At 57.4% G+C, this 22,441-nt stretch overlaps 1 protein-coding gene across 2 annotated transcripts; it reads left to right on the forward strand.

The window, feature by feature from the left end:
* The first annotated feature begins 4,763 nt into the window (after nt 1-4,763).
* On the forward strand, nt 4,764-21,115 carry KIAA0513 (KIAA0513 ortholog). 2 transcript variants are annotated; one of them, XM_065899276.1, is made up of 12 exons: nt 4,764-5,098; nt 7,141-7,240; nt 8,027-8,100; nt 11,027-11,097; nt 12,286-12,490; nt 13,202-13,242; nt 13,666-13,744; nt 15,403-15,480; nt 16,653-16,682; nt 19,469-19,549; nt 19,982-20,076; nt 21,066-21,115. In XM_065899276.1, the coding sequence occupies exons 1-12, from the start codon at nt 4,764-4,766 to the stop codon at nt 21,113-21,115; spliced, it is 1,239 nt and encodes a 412-aa protein (XP_065755348.1). The 2 variants fall into 2 exon arrangements, with proteins under 2 accessions (XP_065755348.1, XP_065755349.1); XM_065899277.1 differs by lacking the exon at nt 16,653-16,682.
* Nucleotides 21,116-22,441: the final 1,326 nt, after the last annotated feature.

The following is a 22,441-nucleotide window of genomic DNA, read 5'->3' on the forward strand; positions in this document are numbered from 1 at the left end:
GTGAAAGGAGGGGCGGGTGGGGTGGAGGGAGCCTGAGCCAGCGTGTGGGCTGTGCTGGTCCATTGAGGCTTGCCGTCTCTTCTTTTGGTGGGAGGAGCAGCACGTCTGTTGGCTCTGGGACAGTAAAGGAGAGGGAGCTGCCTGAGACGGATGGCACAGGCAGAGTTCCAGAAGGTTCCGGAGCCTCCCCCGGCCCCGGGAGCCTGTGTGATTGCCCAAGGTCAGCCTGCTGGAGGAGGGCTCACTCTGGGCACCCCGGGTGCTGGGGAAATCGGGGTTTGAGCAAAGCCCCTGAGGATGTGGTGCAGCAGCCACAGACGGAATCTCCTTCCGAGTTCCTGCCGCAGCTGGGGCCACGTGGTGCGGGGATGTGGGCGGGAGGCGGGGCAGGAGGTCAGGAAACCTTCCCCCGAATGCGCCGGCCGGGACACCTCCCCTGGCCCCCTTGCGCTCGTTCTCTTCTCCAAACTGCTGCTACGGCTGCCTGCTCATCACCCTGAGAACCCAGTCGAGGCTCCTAGTGTCTCACCTGGCCCCCCTTGCCAACCTCCTCCCTCCTCAGCCTTCCCAGTGCCTGAACTTTCCGAAGTCATGGCTGCCGAGGGCCTCTGTGTGGGCTGTTCCTCCACCCAGACCCCTGTCCTCTGGTCAGAAGACAGCCTTCTCCAGCCTTCTCGAGCCTTCTCGGCTGGCCCGGCCCCCCTCCATCTCAGCTCAGATATCTACCTCCCTGACCCCCAGTCCGAAGAAGCCCCCTCTCAGCGCTGAGAGACATGGGCTGACTTAGAATTTTAGCCTAATTTGATTGGTAGAAGCTTCTGCCATAGGGCCTAAGAGGTGAATTGTAAAGACGCGGTTGCAGGAAGGTCTGTTTGGTTGCAAGTCTGTAGAAAGCATTTTTAATATCCACGCTGTCTGTTTGCAGAGATTCCGCTGTGATTTAAAACCCTGAGTCTCAGAGCCTGTGGCCCTGCAGTGGGTCTGGGGACCTCCTTGTACACAGGACAGAGCAGAGGGATTGAGTGCAATCCGCAGACACGTTCTCTTTGGTCCATGATGTGTTTTGAAATAAATTTAAATTAGTTGCCAGTGTTGAAGACTTGGAAGATTTCATGAAGCGGATTTCAGCACTTTTATAGAAAGCTCTTTAGATCTGATCCCGCTGGGCTCACGATCCTGAGTGGCAGCCGCTGGCTGGCCCTACTCGGGGACGGTGCAGTCAGTCCCCGCTGGGCCCACTTCCTCTGTGTTCTGCAGCTAGGAGAGCACAGGTAGTCAAGTGAGGTGTGTGATCCTGGTGTCTTGAGAGTGACCATCACCTTGTCCTGGACAGAGGCCCGTAATTATGTTTCCTTCCTGGAGAAAGAGGGTGAGGTCACTTCCAAGGCCCTTAGCATAAGTGGCCACTTCACCTGCATCTCAGCTCCGGGAGCAAGGTTGGCTGAGAGATGAGATCCCGGGCAGAGGAACCCGCACTCTGCAGCCCATGCTGCCCACGTGGCGCCCAGGACTGGGCCCCCTGTCGATTTTGTTTCCTGTCCTGCAGGGCCAGGCCCCTCACCTTGTCCGCTCCTTCCTGAGCCCACAGAGGAGGCTTCTGGGAAAGGATGACTCATGCACTCCCCGAATTTCCAAGCTAGAAAGGCGCTGGGAGAGCGCCTTGGGCCGGACCAGAAATAGCCGTAACCGTTGGGTCTGACCTTGCCCCTCCTGTGCTGTCAAGTTCTGCTTTGGTAAATAGATGCTGCCCTTCAGACCAACCGCCTGAAATGTTGCAAAGATACAGTAACTTGTTTCCTTTTCCTCTGAATTTTTATTGATTGTCAACTCCACTGTTAATGATAATAAAATAAAAAGGGGCGGTTACCTTGGTGCCAGCATGGTAATACATTTCTATCTCCTTTTTCAGTCCTTTTTCACATGTATACGTGATTGTAATTATAGTACAATTAAAATTCACTCACTTCAGTATTTCTAGCACCCAAAACAAGAGGTTGGCCTGCAATGGGATTCAGTAAGTATTTGTTGATTGTGGAATATTTGTTTTCCTAACTATAAAGTGAGCATTTTGCTAATTGCATCATATACACGGATTACCATTACATCAAGTTGTTAGAATATATTTGCCACTTTACTATATTTAGATTTTTTTCCCCTATTTTTCAGGACGATAACTAATGTTGTAGTGAGCATTTTTCTCCACATAACTGTTTTTGACGGTTTGGAATTATCTTCTCAGAATAAATTCCAAGCATTTGAGTTCTTGGATCAGAGGAGAGAAAAATAAGAATTATAGAAATTGCTTTCTAAATTCTTACCTATTCCTGTTGCCGGGATTGTTTGAGAATATTAGTTTTATCTTAATGTCATCTGCTTTTGGGTTATAATTTTCAAATTTTTGCTTATTTTGTAGTATAAGCAGGTACCTAATTGTTTTGATTTGCCTATCTGTATGTGTGGTTATTAGTATGGGTTGAAGAATTATCTAAGCACTTAATAATAATACCTCCTCTTGTGTGCCATGCCTATTTGAGTAGTTTGTATATCTATTAGAATATAGATTTTTAGTTGGATTTGGGTGAATTTATCATACAGATATGATTAACTCAATTTTCCTATCATAGTGGCTGCAAACATTTTCCTAGTGTGTGATTTTCCATTTTTAATATCCGGTGAGTCATTATAGGTGTTATTTTCTGTTCTTTGGAGAGTCTGTGAGTGTGGTTGCCAGAAGGACCTTAGAGATCTAACCTGACCTCAGCGTCTGACGGGGACTCTGGCCCAGAGAGCAGAGGCCACAGCTCACCGGCCCTGCTGGCGAGAAGGGGCCAGGGCTGCCCTGGCCCTGGCCCAAGACTCCTTAGTCTGTGTTGCCATCTGAGCTCCTAAGTCTCCCTGTTGCTCTCCTAGCCCAGAAAGTTCTTTTGAGCTGAGGTGTATGCGTCTCTGTTTTGGACCAAGGCGGGCTTTGTAGGACTCTCCGAAGGGGGGCCGTTGCCACTCCAGTGACACGGAGCCAGCCATTCCATCCTTCTGACTCAGGGCATCTAAAAATATCCCGGTCTGGGGAATTTGGAGGAGCCCGTAATCGATTCGTGAACATGAAGCTCTTAACGGGCAGTGAATGCAGCTTTGATATTGAATTACCCTCAGAAGATGCATTAGTTTCACAGTATCGGCAGCCACCTGTCTGCCAGGTGTTGTCCTAGATATTTGGGGTCTGTAGAGGTGGAGGATAGGGACAGTGCCCAGGATCAAGTTGGATTCTTGTATCAGGAGGGCTTTAACTTACTGCTTAGCTCTCTGCCCATCTTCATGGGGGAGGGAGCCCCAGAACTGGCAGGTGACCCCTGAACTGACCAGCAGGAGACTGGTTTAGAAGCAAAGATCCTAATCCCAGCTCTGCCTACACCGTTGACTTCCCGACTCTTAGAGCGTGTTCACGGTCAGGTCTGGTCATCCATTCAGCAAACGTCCAGTGGACACTTAGTCAGGACTCTGTGCTGGGTACTCGCATTGCTACAAAGGTGGCTGAGGCATGGTCCACCCCTCAGGGGATTGTACTTCCGTGGGATAAACCTATCAAACAGGCAGACTTAGAAATGAACGTAAGTAAAATGCCAGTGGGGCCACGCAGGAGTCAGTAAGTAGTTTGCACAGGGTTTGAGTGAAGCTTGTCAGAAGAGATGGCACGAAGCTGAGCCTCGAGGGGTGGGGCTGAGGGAGGAAGGTGGGGGAGAAGGGAGAGGACCGTCTAGCTTAAGGGGCGGAGGAACAGACACCAGGGGTGGATGCCATTGCCGAGGGTGGCCGTACTGCAGGGAAGGGGCAGGTAGGAGGAGGTGGGTCCTTCGGCAAATGCTGCTTAGAAACCGTCAGAGGGAGGGACTTCCCTGGCCATCCAGTGGTTAAGACTCCGCGCTTCCACTGCAGGGGGCGGGGGTTCAGTCCCTGGCTGGGGAACCAAGATCCCGCATGCCGTGCAGTGTGGCCAAAAAACAATGAAAATCATTTTTTAAAATGTGCCAGCAGATCTTGTGTCTGGTGAGGTGCTTAAAAAAGAAAAAAGAAAGAAACCACGGGAGGGTTTAGGGGGATGATGAGAGGGGACATATATCCGACAGCCAGGAAGGTGCTGGGTCTTGAGTGGGAAAATGCTAAGAAAGGAACCCGGGAAGGAAGAGACGTGGGCCTTGGAGACTCGTGCGCTTAGCATGTGCCTGACGACACCGTCTTCAGTGGTTGGTGACCCAGCAAGAGTGGGCGGCAGACGGCCATCTGCGGTGATTTCTGTTCTGACTGGCCTCAGTCTGGTCGGCCAGAGTCGGGAGAGGGCCGGGGGGTGCAGCCCCCTCGAGGTCTCCTTGCTTAGTTTGGAGAAATCCTGATGGATGGTGTGTGTTTGTTCATTGTTTGCCCACCATATAGCAGGTGTTTAACAGTAAGTGGGCAGTAGGAAGATGACATCAGCAGACAGGTGGCCCAAATTCTGGAAGTTTGGAGCCTCTTACAGGGCATTCGTGCCCTAATTCTTTCCCGTTATATGAAGAGAAGCTCTCGTGGTGATGATGACGTGTCTCTGCTTCCATTCCAGATGCCTTAGGGCCCCGTGGGCCGCCCCAGAGGACTCAGTCCCGGTGGCCAGCGGCTCCCAAGCAGCTCACGTGCGCTCAGCCTCAGGCTCCCGCTGACGCACCTGGGAACCTCGCTCACCAGCCCCCGCCTGGCATCCTTGCCGGCAGTGCCCCCCACCCCCCCGAGCCATGGAGGCCCCCGAGGTCCCCGTGGGCTCGCTGATTGACTTCGGGGCCGGGGCCAAGCCATCCACCTCCTCGCCCCTGGAGATGCTGCCCGCAAAGCTGCAGGACGGGGACAGCTCCCCGGGCGAGGGTGCGTCGGAGAGTGAGGCCACGGAGTCCGCCGACAGCGAGAACGACATGGGCGAGTCGCCCTCGCACCCGTCCTGGGGCCAGTACCGCCGCTGCTCTTCCAGCGAGTCCTTCTCCTCCAACCAGAGCACCGACTCGGCCAAGGATGCGGAGCTGCTGGAGCTCCGGGAGTTCATGCGCGGCTACGTGGAGAAGATCTTCTCTGGAGGGTGAGCCCCTCGCAGGGCGCCACCGGCCAGGGCTCCAGGCCTCACAAGCTGCTGGGCCCTCGCGTCTCCGCCCCACCCCAGTGCACGTAGGCCCCCTTGGGGAGCTTCTGCCACTCCTTCCCTCCGCTCAGGGCCCTGGCTTTGCTCCCACGGACCCTCAGGTGAGCCCCCATGGGCACGCCTTCAGAGGTGGTTGTTAGCTGGCAGTGACTTAGGGGCAGTACAAGGCCAGGAGGTTTCAGTTACCCGCAGCCCTTGGGACGCTCTCGGGCAGCTGAGCCTTAAGCAGCTGCTAAGATAGGGACCCACCCTCGCACCTCTCTCTGGCCTCGCGTTGGTGGTTCTTGACAGTGCAAACAACGAGCAGTGACAGTTGTAGCACAGGTGGGGCCTGGAGTGAGAGCGGAGGCCGAGGAGCCGGGAATCTGACTCACGGCTGTTGCCATCTCAGCAGCGGAAAGGGGAGCACGCCGCAAACACGGTTCAGGCCTCAGGCCTTGACGGCTGGTCTTGCGTCGTTCACAGCGGTGCGCGAAATGCTGGAGGTCCTGCCCCTCAGATCGTCTCTGGGACCCGCAGCATCAGCATCGCGGGGTGGGGGGGCTGAGAAATGCAGAGTCGTGAGCCCCACCTGACCCACTGAGTCAGAACCTGCATTCAGTGAGGCCTCTACACGTGCACGCGTTGCGGCCTGAGGCGCTCTGGCTGAAGGGACCCTTTTCCAATGTCGTTAAAGCGTAAGAAGACTTTCTGCCTGTTGACGCCACGCACCGAGGATGTACTTCCCTGCTGAGGTTTAGGCCCCTCGTTTGTTAACTGGCAAGGTTGAGTTCCACCTTTTCCAGGTGTGCCCCCGTCTTCTCTGCAGTTAGAAGGGGGAGGAGTTCTAGGATCCTAATATTTGACTGTCCCCAGACTGCTTTTATGTTTGATTTTGAATGCATTCTGGGAGAGCAGTAGACATGGCTTCCTACTCATTTTGTTTGATTGACACCGAAATTAGTCAGCAGTCTCTGAGTACACCCAGTTAATGCAAAGGGGAGAAAGCCCAGAAGCTCACTAATTTGCCAGGAAGGCCAGTCTAGATTTGTGACAGGCAGTCGGCAACATGGAACGTGGACAAGTGAGTCAGATGCATCTTTAAGAGCATTCCACAACTCCCTGCAAACGCCCGGCAAATTCTCACATTTCATCTGGTGTCGGTACTTGGGATAAGTGAGACCAAGATGTTTTCTATAAAACCTTAAATGAATGAAATTGCAGAAGCCGGTGGATCCTCAGCCTCCTGCTTCCCCCTTTTAGTCATTACATTTGGGGTAGAGTACTGCTCCCCCCCCCACGAAGATGATTGGAAGTGGTTTGAGATCAGGTGAGCATTTTCTCCACCCTGCCGGGGGTGACCCCCAGGCCTGGGGTCCCCCGATCTTCACCCCTCACACAGAGCCATGGAGAGTCAGAGAGCAGACTAGCTCTTCAGAAGTGCAGAGGAATAAGCAACCATGCCCCCCTCCTTGTGATGGCTGGAGGTGGCCTCAGACCTCTTGTGTTTCTTGGCCCCAGTGGGTCCTGCTGAGACTGAGCATATTAGGAATTCTTGAATCCAGTCGGTGGCTCCATACCGACCTCAGCAGCAAAGATGGGGGGCAGTTGGATGGGCTGGAGAGCCAAGCCCTCGGAGAGTTATGGAACCCTTGTGAGTACCCAGACCTCACTGAGGCAGGAGGTTGGGGGAATGCACGTGGGCTTTGGAGCCAGGAGGTCTGGATGGGGCTCCCACCTGCCACTCCCCAGCTGTGTGTGATCCTCCGAGCCGGGCTTCTCATCCTGGAAACAGAAGTAATAGTGTTTCCTCTCGGGGTTGCCCGGAGGCTGAGATGAGGGTCCGCACTTGGCGGGGGCGAGTTACCGTCGGGGTTCCGTGGTGCGGATGCCGAGGGCCGACTGCACTTAGGAGTTCCTCTCCTTCCTCTTTCCCTACTGTAGCCATTTTTGTTGCAGAGGATTAAAGCTTTCCTGTCTTTTCCCTTTGCCCTCTTTTCCAGGGAGGACTTGGACCAGGAGGAGAAAGCCAAGTTCGGAGAGTCCTGTAGCAGTGAGAACGGAAAAGGCCGGGAATGGTTTGCCCGGTACGTGAGCGCCCAGGTAAGAGGGGTGACGCTGGGCTGTGGTGTGGGGCAGCCCACCTGCTCTGGAGAAGGTAGTTGAGGAAAACGATCCCACAGGAAGAAGCGTAAAGCTCTGTCTAGAGATGTTATAAAGTCTAATTAGAATAGTGGAAGATGCCCCACTAGAAAGGAATGCTGGGCTGTCAACCTCATGAAATTCCAGAAAAGTTCGCTTTTTTAAAGACCAGCACATGGGCTATGTCCACACATGTTTTTATTAAATAACCTACAATATTCCATTTTTGTAAAGATAAAATATTCAAGAGAATGACAGCCATGTACGTAAGCTCAGATAAACAGTAAGTTTTAAAAACAGCCAGTAGGTTCTTTTTATTTTTTTCCTGTAAAGTGGATTAAGTTCTTCGTTTTTAAAGTATCTTTTGGTCACAAATAATTTATTCTTCCAAGAAAAATTAGAAAATACAGATAAGCAAAAACAGAGAAACTGCCCATACATCAGCCACCCAGAAAACAGCCAGCATTGTCATCTTGGGGTCCCATCCCTCTGTAGTTTCCCACACGTGGGTGAGCGCGCGAAGCTCCTAGTTTTAAACGTCTCACAAGGAGACGCAGGAAGCACCTGAGTGATGGTCAGGGGTGGGGCAGCCCTCTGCTGGGTCCCGGTCTCTGGGTAGCAGGGCCTGTCCTGGGCTCGAGCCCCAGCTGTGTTTAGAGATGCTGGGCGCGGTGAGCATGCAGCCCCTCTGAGCTGGGTGCACCTCCACCAGCGGCCGCCTGACGCGGCTGCCCTCTTCCCGGACAGCGCTGCAATTCCAAGTGCGTCTCGGAGGCCACCTTCTACCGCCTGGTGCAGTCCTTCGCGGTGGTCCTATTCGAGTAAGTGATGCTGCGGCTTAGCGCCTCCGTCCTGACCTCTCGTCCTCCCTCCCTCCCCACCTGGGAGACCCCCGTCGTGAGAACCAGCCGCATGCGTCATCAGCTCAATTGCTCCCCTTCCCCCACCACCTCCCCTCCCCCGCGGCGGCAGCATTGTCTGGAAGTCATGACCAGTGTCCAGTATCTCACGGGGGGAGGGGCGCGGGGTGGGGGGGCGGCGGGGAGTAAGCGGTCCCCACCTGCCAGCAGCGGCCCCGGGACAGGCTGTGACTACACAGCGGCCCTGCCCTCCTCCAGCTGAGGTCTGGGGTTCTCTGGATTTCCTGTGGTGAAGTACTCTAAACCGGGTCACCGCCCACTAATGAGGTGGTTGGATGGCATCGCTGCCCTGAGGTCTAATGAGGCACCACTGGGGCCTTTTATCGCCGAGGACAGCGTGGGCTGGGGAGAAGGGCCCCCCACCTCCGTGTGGCCGGGGGGGCCTCCTCCAGCTGAGGCCCACGCACGGCTCTAGGACTCCTGACCCTCTTCCTACATCCTGTCGTGCATCAGAGCCGCACGCGCCTTCCGCAGCGCGAACCGGAGCGGCCGTGTCTACCTGGGGGATCGTGGGGGTGGGGGAAATGCGTGGGACAGGGAGGGAAGCTCTGACCCTGATCTGACCTTCGGTTGAGCCCGCTTTCCCCCCTCACCTCAGTGTGGCCTCGGAGCAGGTCCTGGTCCCCTGGCTTAGGCCGTGGCCACTTCTCTGTGTCCCTGTGTCCTTCCAGGCCTGAAAACCCCTCCTTTCCTGTTCCTTCCCCTTCTTCTCCCAACAGAAATGTAGCTGCTCTCTTGACTTTAATTCCCTGTCTCGGTGTCTCCCCAACTTTCTCTGTCCCCCATGAACACGGGGCATGTACTAGAGGAAAATGGCCAAAAGAGAGGAGCCCCTGTTTTTCCTGCACTTGCTCTCAGAATGTCCCAAGTTCAGGGTGTGCTCCCCAGGGGTGGGGGCGGGGATCTGGGTCTGGGAGCTAGTGTGGGTGGAGGGACGAGAGGCCCTCACTGAGGTAGCCAAGGGCCCACGCTTGCTTGGCTCGGGAGCTTCGGTAAAAGAGCCCCAGGGGGTCGGGGGTCAGTGTGGTCTCCTGCCCCGAAGACCCTTTGACCTCGAGACGTGTGCATCCATAGTTTTCAGGAACCTGTATTTTGTGTAGATGGTGCCTGTCTGCATGGTAAAGTGCTTATCTAATTCTCAATTTTTCTTCCAGTTTTTCCTTAAATAAGCAAACTGGTAGGTGGGGGGGGGGGGGTGGTGTAGTTAACCTCAAGTTCCAACCCTGCCAAAACACCGAATCTTTCATTACTTTGTCTGTGAGTGTATATTTTTTTATGTGGTTGCAAAAAAAAAAAAAAAAAAAAGAACTTACAGAAGTTTAGTTTTTTAGATTTATTATTTTTATGTTAAAAAGATAAACAAAAATGACCCTCATCCCACTGTCTAGATAATTTCTATTGATTTTCTTTCTTTAAGTAACACTAGTCCAAGGTGAAAAACTAAACAGGAAAGGAAAGTACGTGAGGGAACAGGATGGAGAGGCACGGAAGCCTAAGAGGGAAAGGAGATGTTCTTTCACACCCTCTTCTCTCACTTTTGGTCCACTCTCAGTGATAGCCATCTTAATAAAGCGCATACCAGCAAATAGATATTTTTTCTAAAAATGCAGTACTGGGCTTCCCTGGTGGCGCAGTGGTTGAGAGTCCGCCTGCCGATGCAGGGGACGCGGGTTCGTGCCCCGGTCCGGGAAGATCCCGCATGCCGCGGAGCGGCTGGGCCCGTGAGCCATGGCCGCTGAGCCTGTGCGTCCGGAGCCTGTGCTCCGCAACGCGAGAGGCCACAGCGGTGAGAGGCCCGCGTACCGCAAAGAAAAAGGCAGTACCGTGCATTTGTACCCAGTGCTGCATCTGTAACAGCTGTGAGGTGTTCTAATACATGAACGTACAAATGCTCCATAATTAATTTGGCTCCTGCCCTGTCGATGGGCATTTAGCTGATTCCTCATTTTCTTCTCTAATTTGCAGTGCCACAGTGTACATCACCGTAGCTTTTGCCACTGTGACAGTACAAATTCTTAGTGGCAGACGGACCCACTTTTTGAAGTGTTTCCCCCCTTTTTTGTCTGCTAAATTGAATGGATCCATGTATATCTCATACTCTCGATATAGTAAGTGTGATATAATATAGTAAGTATTAATATAATCCTTTATATTTGTAGGACATCTTTTAGCATAGCAAAGGTTCTGGTGCGTAATACTTTAATTTGATTTTCAGCAAGTGGTGTAGGGTATGTAGGTATTCATATTCCCAGTCATTCTCAGGGTGCTGTCCCTGGGCCAGGAGCCTCAGAGCATCAGCTTCCCAAGGCAGTTTGTTAGAAATGCACATTCTCAGGCCCTGCCCCAGACCTGCTGACCCAGAGACTCCGGGGTGGGCCCAGCAATCCACATCTTCACATGGCCTCCCCCCGCCCCCCCTGCCAGGTGACTGCTACTGCCCACATCGGGGGGGCGGGTATCATCTAAGTCACTGCTCATTCCTGAGAAGTAGGGGCTGGACGGGGCCAACGGTTTAAGCCTGAGACCTGAGGCCTGACCTCCAGTTCCGGGTCTGCTCCTTGGGGTAGGGCCCTGGCTATTCCACCTTGAAAGTGAAGGAAGCCAGGCGGATGGATGGTGAGCGCCTTAGTGCCCTAAATCAGACCCGCTCCCAGGCCAGGTGCCTGGACCCAGGGGGAGTTCTTTCTGTGGCTTCTCCCCTGGAGTGTCTGGGGAGTGAGGTCCTAGCTTAGAGGTGTCTGTGGAACATGCTAGTCTTGTCTCAGGAACATGCAGAGAGAATCCGGTGGAAGGATCCGTTAGCCAGTCACCCCTCTTTCCATTTCAGGTGTCACCAGATGGACGACTTCGGGCCTGCAAAGAACCTCATGACCATGTGCTTCACCTACTATCACATCGGTGAGACCCGGGGTACAGCTTACGTGGCAGGCAGACCTGTCACCTTCCAACGCCACATCAAGTGGGGATTTCTTAAGGCAGAGCTGCGAGGCATCCGGAAAACAAAGGGAGCTGATATTAGGGTGGGAACAAGGAGGAGGGAGACCCCTAGAGCGTGAGGCGAAGAACGGTCCACAGCGTGAGTCAGGAGGCTGACGGTCCTGGCTGGGAGGACACGAAAAAGTAGACACACGGGCAGGACGCTTCAGGGTAGATGCAGGACATCGTCTCATGTTCTGGCCAAATGTGACACAGGGTCAGCTGTGGACTGGGGTGACCTGGAGCAGCCCGGGGTCTGGAGCAGAGTGCGGGTTGAGCTCTTCGGGCTCGTGGCCCTGGGGCCTCCTGGTGCATCGCAGCTGGGGGCAGCTGGGGGCTCCCCGTGTTAAGCTCCTTGGGCTGTGACCACTGGCACTCGTTCAGGCCGCCGTGAGGAGAGGGTTGCTGAGGGCTTGCCCGCGGGCTGCAGCTGGGTCAGAGCGGCGCAGGCACCGGTGGGCTGGCTCTTGTGGCGCATCCGCTACCTCTGCAGCTCAGCTTCATCGTCTCCTCGCCTCAGCAGCCCACCCCTCCTCGCTGCTCTGCGCCATTGCAGCAGCTGCCCTGACGGCCTTAGCGTGGAGCCCTTTGATATGGGGCAGGACACCTTGACCCGTGGGGTGCCTGGGCCTCGGTCCGTGCACAGCCTTAGGAAGGGACATACCTCTTTTTCCCTCGCTGCCCTTCTCTCACCGTCTCCCATGTCCAGTGGCCTCCCTGTTTCAGGACCAGCCCAGGTGCCAGCCAGGCCGTCTGGAATCCGCACGGCCCCTCCCTCCACAAGGAGAGACTCTTGTGTCTTCCTCCATCACTTTGTACGTTACGCTTTCCCTGTGTGCGCTGCTCCCCCACCCTCTGGACTTGGTGCTTCTTTGGGGCTGGATCCCTGCCTGTTTCCTCTGCAGCCCCTGGTGGCACCTGGCTGACTTGTCCACACTAGGTGCTCAGCGACCGCCCGAGAGGGCAGGGGCCCCGGCCCACCGTGTGACCACGGGCCTCCTGAGCCTCTTGCTTCCCACCGCCGCCGTGTCTGGCCATGGTGGAGAGAGGTGGCCCCGGCCTCCGTGGTTCCAGTTGGCTCTCATCCCTGCTGTCTCCCCCTCCCTCCAGGTAAACCGCACCTGCTCCCCTCCGAGTTCAAGGAGAAGCCGGCCGGGAGCATCGACTCCTACTTGAAGTCGGCCAATAGCTGGTTAGCAGAGAAGAAGGACATCGCCGAACGGCTTCTGAAGAACACGTCGGCCAAGACGGAGAACGTCAAGGGCTTCTTCGGGCTGGAGACCAAGCCCAAGGGGCCCCTGGCCAGGAGAAGCGAGTGAGTGTCGCCTGCGTGCGTCCCTCCCCGACCGTGGGTGTGACAAGGAGGCCACCCTGGCCCAGTGTCGGGAGCATCTCTGCGCCCTCGGCCGTCACTGGGGCCTGAGAGCTGTTCCCGGAGGGCAGCTGCCTCCCCACCCTCCAGTTTTCTGGGGCTTCCAAACGTTGTTCCATTTGCTGACGTGCTGGGATGCTCCCCGTGGGCCTGTGTTTCTAGGGCTGGAGAGGAGCGTACAGAAATTGTCAGTAGGCAGGAGGGGAGTTACACCCCCCCTCCCTGCACCCCGCCTCCCGCTGCCATGAGAGAAACCACGTTCCCCAGGGCAGCGGTGTTCCCATAGCCACTCGGAGACCCGCGGGGGGCGGGGCCGCTTCAGAACAGTGCAGGAACCGAGACTTCCACAAAGCAGGGGCACCCTGTGGTCCCCGCGGTCCCCTCCGACGGCTCGGTTACAACCAGGCCACTTGGCTTTATTCCTCCTCTGGTCTGGACAGTCTTGGATTCAGAGAAAATGGCACAGAGAAGCCCGAACAGCACATCTCAGTTCTAAAATGCTGGCAGGTGGTACACGTGGCGTTGATTTCGTAAACATGTTTGCAGAGAAGACCACCTTCGATTTACACGTTGGTTATGAGGCATCATCCCGTTTCAGCAACATAACAGGGTTCTTTGGGTCGTTGTGTCACTGCTATGGTTTCTCTCCCCAAGGGAGAAAGAAGGCAAGTCCCAGGAGAAGCCGCGGAAGACGGGTGAGTGCCTGCCTGTGCTCGCGGGGCCGGGCGGTGCCGCAGCAGCAGCCCACGGGGAGCCGCAGGTCCCTGGACGCCTGGGGCTCCAGCTCCCCCGTAGCAGGGGATGCTGTCCTACTGCGCTCTGCTGTGGTCTCTAACCGCTTACTGAATTTCCACGGAAAACCCGCCTCTCTGGGGATCAACTCCTCCTCCCAGGGGACTCAAGGAAAGTATCCCCAGTGGTGGGGGAGCTGTTCCCGGGACCCTCCCTGGGGAGGAGTCCTCAGGGCCAGGCCTGAGGGCCGCAGGGCCGGTGCCATGGAGTTTCCGCTCTCTGTTTGTATGACCTGTGGGATGATGCGGGGCCTGCTGGGAGGGTCGCTGGCGTCGGGGCGGGGGTGCGGGGGTCTGCCTCGCTCAGTCTCCCTCCCCCTCCCGCAGTGACTGTATGCAGCCCGGAGGAAGAGAGGAAGGGGGAGAAGATCTACCTGTACGCACACCTGAAGCAGCAGCCCATCTGGTAAGGCCACCCTCGGCCTGTGTCACCAGCACCCATGTCTCCATCACAAGTAAAGGCCACTCACGCCCCCTAGGAGAGCCAAAGGAGAAAAGATGGGTGAGGTTGCAGGGAAATCGGAAACTCGTACACGGCTGGTGGGATCGTCCCATGCAGCAGCCACTGTGGAGAATGGTCGGGCAACAGTTACACAGAGTTTTAGCCCATGACCCCGGCAGTTTTACTCCTGGGTAGATACTGAAAAGAGTTGAAAACAGGTACTCAAGCAAAAACCTGTGCACGTATGTTCATGACACTGTTATTCGTAAGAGCCCAAAGGTGGATACACGAAATGTGGGCTGTCACTCAGCCACGTAAAGGAACGAGGCACCCACACCTGCCACGACGTGGGTGGACCTGGAAAACGTTCTGCCACGTGACCCAGGCCAGACACAAAAGACCAAGTAGTGTATGTACACGCAATGTCCAGGAGGCAAAGCCCTGGAGACAGAGCAGATTGCTGGGTGCCAGGGGCTGGGGGAAGCCGGGAGTGCGGTGATGAAAATGTCCCGGAAATGGATAGTGGCGATGGTTGAGCAATTCTGTGAATATACTAAAAGCCACTGAATTGTGTACTTGAAAAGCGTGCATTTTACCGTATGTGTCTTATATCCTAGTACAGCTGTTCTGTATGTGTCAATAACGTACACACGTGACGGTCGTGGTTGCAGTGGGAGACCAGTGGTCAGGGGACATCTCGCCCTCTGTCTTTCTCTGAGGACGCTCTCATCCCTCTGAAGCCTCTCTGTTGGTGGCTTTTATTTCCTCACACGTAGGCGGTGTAGTAGCCCCTGGAACCCAAAGGGTGTCAGACGTGCCCCTCCCGCGAGGATCACGGTCTAGCTGCGGTGGGAGAACCTGGGGCGGCAGAATGGGGCACGTGAGGCACACGGCCGGCCAGGGCTGGGCTGCAGCTGTCCCAAAGCCTCCGTGAGGAGAGCCCACCCTGCAGGGCCAGCCTCGGGGGGAAGCAGGGAGAGGGAGCCCAGCAGCCCCGGTCCCACTGTCTGACGTAGCTTGGGCCCCTCTAGGCTCTGCTGCTGTCTTATCTGCAGCAGGGCTCAGCCCCACTTTTCTGTACACAGCCGGGTGGTAAGTATTTTAGGCTTTACAGGCAACCACTGCCCTCCACTGCTATAGTGCCAGAGCCGCCGTGGACAGGGTGTAAGTGGAGGGGTGTGGCTGTGATCCCATAAAGCTTGATTTACACAGACAAAGAGCAGGCCGGACTTGGCCCACGTGCCGTAGGTCTGCTGACCCTGATCCTTGGGAAGAATGCCTCTTCCTTGTGTGTCGCTATAAATGCGTTTGCTCTCTGCACGTGGCCTGTCCCTGCCGGGGTTCCCATTTATGTTACTAGACCGTGTTCTAGAGAAGCAGGCCTCCTCAAAGCCTCTGCTTCCTGTTGGGAGCCTCAGCCAGAGACAGAGAAGGGGAAATGGCCTTCGCCCACATCCCGCTGGTGGCGGCTTCCCCTTTGACCCGATGAGTCCAGGCTGAGTCCTGGGAGAGACGCACGGATGCCCTCAGGACACTTTGCCGGGTGGTCGGGCGGGGTGGGGGTGGGGGTGGAAACCAGCTCCATTTAGGATAAAGGCACATGGGCCTTGTCTGTCTTGCAGGCACACGCTGAGGTTCTGGAACGCGGCCTTTTTCGACGCTGTCCACTGTGAGAGGAGAAAGCGGTCTCCCACCACCAGGTAGGAGCCAAGTCCGGGCCCGCTTTGCCCCAGGGAAGAGGACCAGGGCGAGGCTTTATTGTCCCGTTCCTGAAGAGGAAAGCAGGAGGACAGAACGGCTGAGTCGATGTGTCTGTGTTTCTTCCTCAACCCCTTGCGGCCCCGGTGCCCTGCAAGCTGCCTGAAGGGTCCCGGGCGCACCGCTTCCTGGGTGGGGGGCCCAGCTTGCATGAGCGCTTCCTGCCCCGGGGCTCCGGCATGACTCGGCCTGACCCTCCTAAGAAATGCAGACTCCCACTGAGTGAAGCCCACAGGGCCCCCCTCGGACCCACTCTGCCTGTCTCTGTGAGACTCCAGACTCCCGAGCTGAGACCACTGCCGCGGGACCCTGGGTGCTGGGCTCACGTCTGGGAAGGGCAGTCGCTACTGTCAACTTACTCCTCTGGGCTGCAGCTTCCCCGAGGGCAGTCTTGCCACTTCGGAAGACTCCCTTTGTAAACCGGTTCACTAAGCACTGGGCGCCGGCCGGGGCTGGGCACGGGTGCTCAGCTCTCTCTGGCCACGGCGGCGAGCTAAGGCTGGTGCCTGCTGTGTGCAGCAGCGGGGCGGGGAAGGGGCAGCGGCCTCCCAGGCCTGGGTCACCTCGTTGGCCTCTCCAGTCATGGGACTTTGAAGTCTGAGTCTCTCCTCGTTGATGAAATTGAATCCCCGCCTTCTTTGACCCTGGGGAGACCCCTTAACCTTTCTCCCGGCAGGAGAGAGGGCAGGTGCCTGCTGGTTAAGGCTTTAGTCCATGAGCACTTGGGGGATCTTAAGTGAAATCTTTTTTGGGGGGGAAGTAAACCCTATCGGGATGACCTGCCTTGTACCCCACGGCGGCCTGCTGTGGCTGTGTGCCCCGGGAAGGCAGGGGAGCACGTGGAGAGGAAGCGATGCTGGAACGTCCCTGAGGATTCTAGAGAGAGAGTTCTCCGCCCTTCTGGGAGTCGCAGATGCAGGAAGTGCCTGTAGGCGAGGGGGATCCTCGTGTTGCTTTGCTCTCAGACTCCTGGGCCACCGCCCCCTGGAACCCCGTCTCCATATCCGTCTCCGCTGTGATAACCCTCCTTCCACGCTTTGCTCTCTTTTCCATCCACATATCTTGCATGACTTTGACGTGTTCCTCTGTTTACCTGTTTCTGCTGCCGCTCCAGAGGGGATGCTGGAGAGGAGGAGAAGAAGAGGTGTGTGTCCACGTGACTGTCCATGGACAGTGCGGGGGCCCTTCGGGGCCGCTGGGTCGGAGGGGAGGGGGGTATGACCAGACGTGGGTGTGACTCGCGGCCGGCGGGCCCAGCGCTGGGACAGGCTGGTGACAGACAGTGGGGAGCTCGCTGAGCATAGAGACCCCGAAATGGTCAGGAGACAGACACGGCCCCCGAGACCCCCACGAGGCCCGGTGCGCATCCCGAGAGGAGAGGGCAGTGAGGTCCAGGAGGTCAGCTCCGACCTGGAGCGAGTCCAGCCTCCATGGGCCACTCTGGCCCTCCCAGTGGACCCCGAAACCACACCCTTGGGTTCCCTTGTTGTCCGCTCGGTCATTGATCCGGGCTCAGGAGCCGCAGGTCGGGCCAGAGGACCTGTCCCTGCAGTCATGCCTAAGGGCCTGCGGGCTCTGGCAGACCCTCGCCCACTCTGACAGGTCTGGGGGGTCCCGGAGGAAGGACAGCTGCTTCCTCCCCCTGGCCACTGTGTGGTGTGAGGCGTGTGTGTGTGAGGGGGTCCCCTGAAGACAAAGGTCTAGAACAGACTATTTCCTGTGAGCCCACGGTGGGGTCTGACTGCAATTGTTTGAACTTGATATGTGCTCGATATCTTGGTTAAGATATTTTTAGAGTGAAAGGCCTGCCTATTCAAAATATAGTTTCTGATTCAGTGCTTGTTTTTAATTTGGTGGAAATTTCCCAAAGCATGCTTCCTTTAATCAGTGATGTATTTTTAGGGCTTATTGTTTTATGAGAAATCTTGTTTTCTTTCATGCAGCCTTATTATGGCTTTAAAAGGAGCATTTAGGCACGGCAGCTACCTCCGTTCCTAAAATGCCCCCAAGTTCCCACAGACTCTCTGGGGGGCGGGAGTGTGTGTGTAATTAACCAGCCTTCCTGGAGCAAGGCTTCCCAGCACCACGGCCGAGGCCCGACAGGGCTGGAGCATCGTGACCTCTGAGCCCCACGAGGGGAAGTGAGCCTCTGGGCCTCACAGGCCTCCTCACCCAGAGCAGATGTGGTCTGGCCATGCACATCCCAGATCTGACCCCCAGGACACCCCGAGATTGGGGGCCGGGGGTTGGCTCTGGGTCCTGGGGCAACCTTGTGCCTCCGGCATGATTCCTCTGTGGCAGACTCTGCCCACAGCACCCTCTCTGTTCTCGGAGGCAGAAACGTCCCCGTTTCGGGAGGCTTCCTCTCCTGTAAGCTGCTGGATACATCCGAATTCCCACTGTGGCGATTTAGACACACGATCTGCCCTCCCGTGGTATTAGACCTCGACCACTATTGGGTGTTGAACTCAATTTTAAGGAATTGATTTGTTGGTAGGCAGCCCCTGATCCCAAATGACCTTCTGCCTGTTTCTTCAGAGATCAGATAAAATGTCCCAACTCTAGTCCTCGCCACAGCAAAAGGACGGACCTCCTCATCTGGGTCAGGCTGCTGTGCTGCATGCCTGCAAGGAGCCACTGCCACGTGGTCTGGTGCTGTGCAGTGCACAACCTGTGCAACTGTACCCAGCGAGCCTGGTGGTGGTGTGGGAGTTTATGTGCCCGGACGATTCTAAGGGTGACCACTCAGGGAAAAAGGATGGGAAGGAACGTGGCATGGGATTAGCATAGTGCCTGGAAGCACATTCCAGGTGTCTTCGTGGGTGTCCTGTCAGCACGAGGAGACTGGGAGACTGACAGTGCCGCCTCTGTTGCGCCCTGGTGTCCCGTGGCTCCCGCTCAGCTGCAGCGGCACCAGTAGCCTCCCTGGGCTGGGAGGGGGGAGAGGAGTTAAGAGTCGACGTTGTTGGTTCTGTTCCTCTTCTTTCAGCTTCTCCATCGCCCTGACCCCTCACCCCCTCATACTGCCTCTTCTCTCCCTTTTCTTTTGTCTTTTTCCTCTCAGCCCTGTTTTAGTCAGACTCCTTGTCCAGAGTGTAATTTTTAAGGGGAAATAGACATCTGCTCACTTCTCAGGTGGCCACGCGGCTCCCATGCCCCGGGGGGTGGGGGTGGAGTGGTGCAGTGGCTGACGGTCCTGGGCCACTGGGGACAAGGGTGCTCGGCCGTAAGGGGAGGGGCTGACGCCCTGCAGGATCGGGCGGTGTTCGCTCTCAGTCGGGGACACCGAGCTCAAAAGGAGCTCAAAAGAGCACCTTCCCTGCCCGAACCCTGAGCCCCGTGCTGCTTCACGGAGAGCACATGGAGCCACACGGGCCGTGGTCCCTCCTCGTTGGGTTCCCGGCTTTGCTTAGAGCCTCTGTGCCGTCTTCTCCATGCTCACGGGCCTGTCCCCGCGCCCTACGAGGCAGCCTGGGAGCACAGTGGACGGCAGAGGCGGGCCGGCCTGATGGCCATGTGATCAGAGGCCGCAGACGCTCGCTGGGCTCCTGACCCCTGCTCCGCCGGCTTCTCGGCACGCCTCCCCACCGGTGACACGGACCTCGGCCTCCGTTGTCCTTGAACCTTAGAGAAGGACGTGGGGGCAGCATTCTCGTCTCCCGGAGAATGTTCCGGGCGGCCGCTAAGCACACGTTGTCTCTGGGTCCTGAGCCTTGTCTCCGCCAGGAGAAGGTGATGAGTGTGGGTCTCGGGCCCCCAGGCAGAGGGGCAGCCTTCGGTCAGGCTTCCTAGAAGCAGCGCCAACAGCTCTTCGGCAGAGGTGTCCCCTCTCTGTCAGGGAGGCCAGCACCTGTGGGTCAGAGCAGGAGGGGGCCAAGCGGCGGGGATGTGGGCTCTGAAGCCCCTCCACTGCCCCTCCTGTGCTTGCAGAGAGAGGTGGTGCCACATGACCCAGGAGGAGCGGGACGACAGCCTGCGGTTCAACGAGAACATCACCTTCGGGCAGCTGGGGTGAGCGCCAGGGCCGGCCTGCCACCCGCCCCCCACCCCCAGTCCTGTGACCCGGACGGGGGCCCACGCCCACCCCGGGTCACCCAGGAGATGAGCAAGCAGGGCGGTGTGAGGAGGGACCGCCGGGTGAGACGCTTCTACCCAGGGGCTCTGCTGGGGGAGCGCCACCCTTATGACGTCACACATCCCTGACTCAGTGTCACGACCACTGTGCGTTCTTAAATGGCTCAGATTCACTCCATTTGGCCTTGACTCCGGTTCCTAATTAGTCCGCCCCTAACACGGTTTCATGGCGAGCAGGGCTGGCCGATGAGGCGATTTGGTTTTACATCTTGCTATCGATTCCCTGGCCCGGTGGGCTGCATGTCGGGCCCCGGCTCCCTTCCCCTCGGGAGGCGGGAGGGGTGCCAGCTCACGGCCGTGTCCCCCCAGCACATTCACGCACAACATGCTGGCGTTCGGGCTGAACAAGAAGCTGTGCAACGACTTCCTGAAGAAGCAGGCGGTGATCGGCAACCTGGATGAGGGTGAGTGGCGGCAGGGCCGGGGTTTCAGGGCCGAGTGCGCTGCGTGCTGGAATCCCCACCCGGCTCAGAGGACTGTCCCTGCTGTAATTACCAACAGGACATTAAACGTTCCTGTCCGCCTGCGTGCGCGGGACACTCTTCCTTCCCCTTGGAGACCCGGTTCTGCTAGGTAGGGCTTGCCCACGTGGGGCAGGATGGTGCAGGGCCCACCAGGTCAGTGCTTACAGACAGGGCCCAGGAAAAGATATAACTTGGTGCTCTGACTCTGACCTTGAAAATGGGCAGACTCTGGCGCTGAGTTGCCCCTCCTTCTAAATGGCCACCACATGGCCTGTCTTCGTTGATTGCGTGACACTGCTGCCGGAGGTCCCGGGGCAGCGGCGGGGGTCTTGAGGTCTTTCCGGCATCTCTGGCTTCTGTAACGGGAGGGGACATGTTGCTGATGTCAGCTTCCCTGATCGACAGCTGGCCTTTAGGCGTCATCCCACGTGCTACAAGATGCTTCCTGCTAGTCCCCTGAAAACTCTTCCACTTAGACATAGATTTGTACAGATCGATATTGTTTACAAATAAAACTCCATCCTGGACCGAGTTAAAGAGGGCCAAGGACAGGTGGCCTCAGGAGGTGCCCCCGGAAAATCTCAAAGTGCTGTCACCAGCCCCACCACTCATCACAGGGCAAGAACACTGTGCCCTCCACCATGTGACCCCTGCGTGGCCTCCAGGACCCACGCCTGGCTCCCGTGATAGGGTTCATCTGCCCACACCAGGCTTCCTGGGGGCCTGCGGGGCTGCCCTGTGGAGCGTCATTGCCATGGGAAGATGCATCCCGGTTCCAAGGAGCCCACTGCCAGGCCGAGGGCACACCTTCAGAAGCCCACACTCACCATGCCCGGGAGGGCCTGCTTTGTTATCACCCCGAATGAGAAGGACCTGCCTGTCCGTGTCGCCGTCTCTCTCACGAGGGATAACGTTGTTTTCTCTTCCAGAGCAGTACAAGCTGCTGAGTGACCACATCGAGCAGATGGCCGCCGAGTAGGCCTCGGGAGGTGGCCCGAGGCTCCCCCAGGAGGACTGTGGGTGCGCGCCTCCCTCCCGGGCCCACGGCTGGCTGTCACACACACCCCGCCCCCGCATGACATCGGCAGCACCCAGAGGCGCCCCACACCGCCCTAGGACTAGCGGCTAGAAGAATCTGGTTGCCCGTTTTCCCTGCCTCCCCTCTGCCTGTGTCTGCTCCCCCATCTGCGTGCCAAAGCGTCTCTGGGATTACACAGCTAACACCGAGGTGACTTTCCATATCCCCGAGTGGCAGACCTGCGACGTGGGACCGAGGGGGCGCAGGAGGGAGGATGCTGGGTCCACGATGGGCCAGTGTCCATCGTAGCCCCCTGCGGGAGAGGCTGGGGTGCACATGGGAGGGTAGGGAAGGGCAGCTGTGGGGTGGCACACGCCAGTGACACGGGGCAGTCGGGAGTGATGATTGGGGGCCCCCCGGCAGGGTGGGATTGGGTTCCTCCCACAGTGGGGTTCCTGCTGAGCGGCGGCCAAGCAGAGGGGGCGGGGGCCTCTGAGCGTCGGTCCACGGCCGGTGCTGGCTCTTTTCCGGGTCCCCTCTCCGTGCAGCAGGGACGGAGTCCCAGGAAGCTCCAGGAGGAGAGGGACACCCCCTATTCCAGGACGGGAGAGAGACCGGGGCAGAGGACGTGCCTTCCCGGCTGCAGAAGGCCCGGCCACGGTCAGGGGTGTGGGCGCCGGGAGATGGCACGGCTCCGAGTGGCTGTGTTGGACCCACGTAGCACTCAGGTGTCTGTGTCAGGCCGTCTGAGATGTCCCCGCTCAGCCGACAGCTTCCTTCTGGAGTGAAGACGCTTCCGCCCCTTGCTCCCTGGGAGTGGCTCGGGGCCATCAGTCCCGTGACGAAGCACAGACAAGAGAAGCTTCTTCAGCAGCTTCAGGACAACCGCCCTTTCTGAAAGTGAACAGCGCTGCCCTTGATTTCAAAAAAGACAAAAGAATCTGTGTCAGCGTTACAGGCACTGTGGCAGGGGCCGCTTGTGGCGGTGACTGTGTGAGGCTGGGTAGCGGGGCTTCGGAGGGTCGGGCCCTCCACCCCGGCCGCCTGGGGAAGCCTGCACCTTCTGCCACCCGAGCCCTTGGACCACTTCCCTGCGGACTCTGCGGACACACCCTCGCCGTCTCAGGTGCCGGGAGCCGGGGCTCTTCCCCCCAGGTTTGTACCAGGCACAGCTGACCAGCCCGAGGGACCACAGTCTGGCCAGCAGGCCTCCAGCCTGCCACCAGCTTCCCTGGCGAGCCCGGTTCCCCGGCCCCAGCCCCAGCTCTTGGGCGCTGACGACGAGGC

The sequence above is a fragment of the Phocoena phocoena genome, chromosome 20 (assembly GCF_963924675.1).
Source record: "Phocoena phocoena chromosome 20, mPhoPho1.1, whole genome shotgun sequence".
NCBI lineage: Eukaryota > Metazoa > Chordata > Mammalia > Artiodactyla > Phocoenidae > Phocoena > Phocoena phocoena.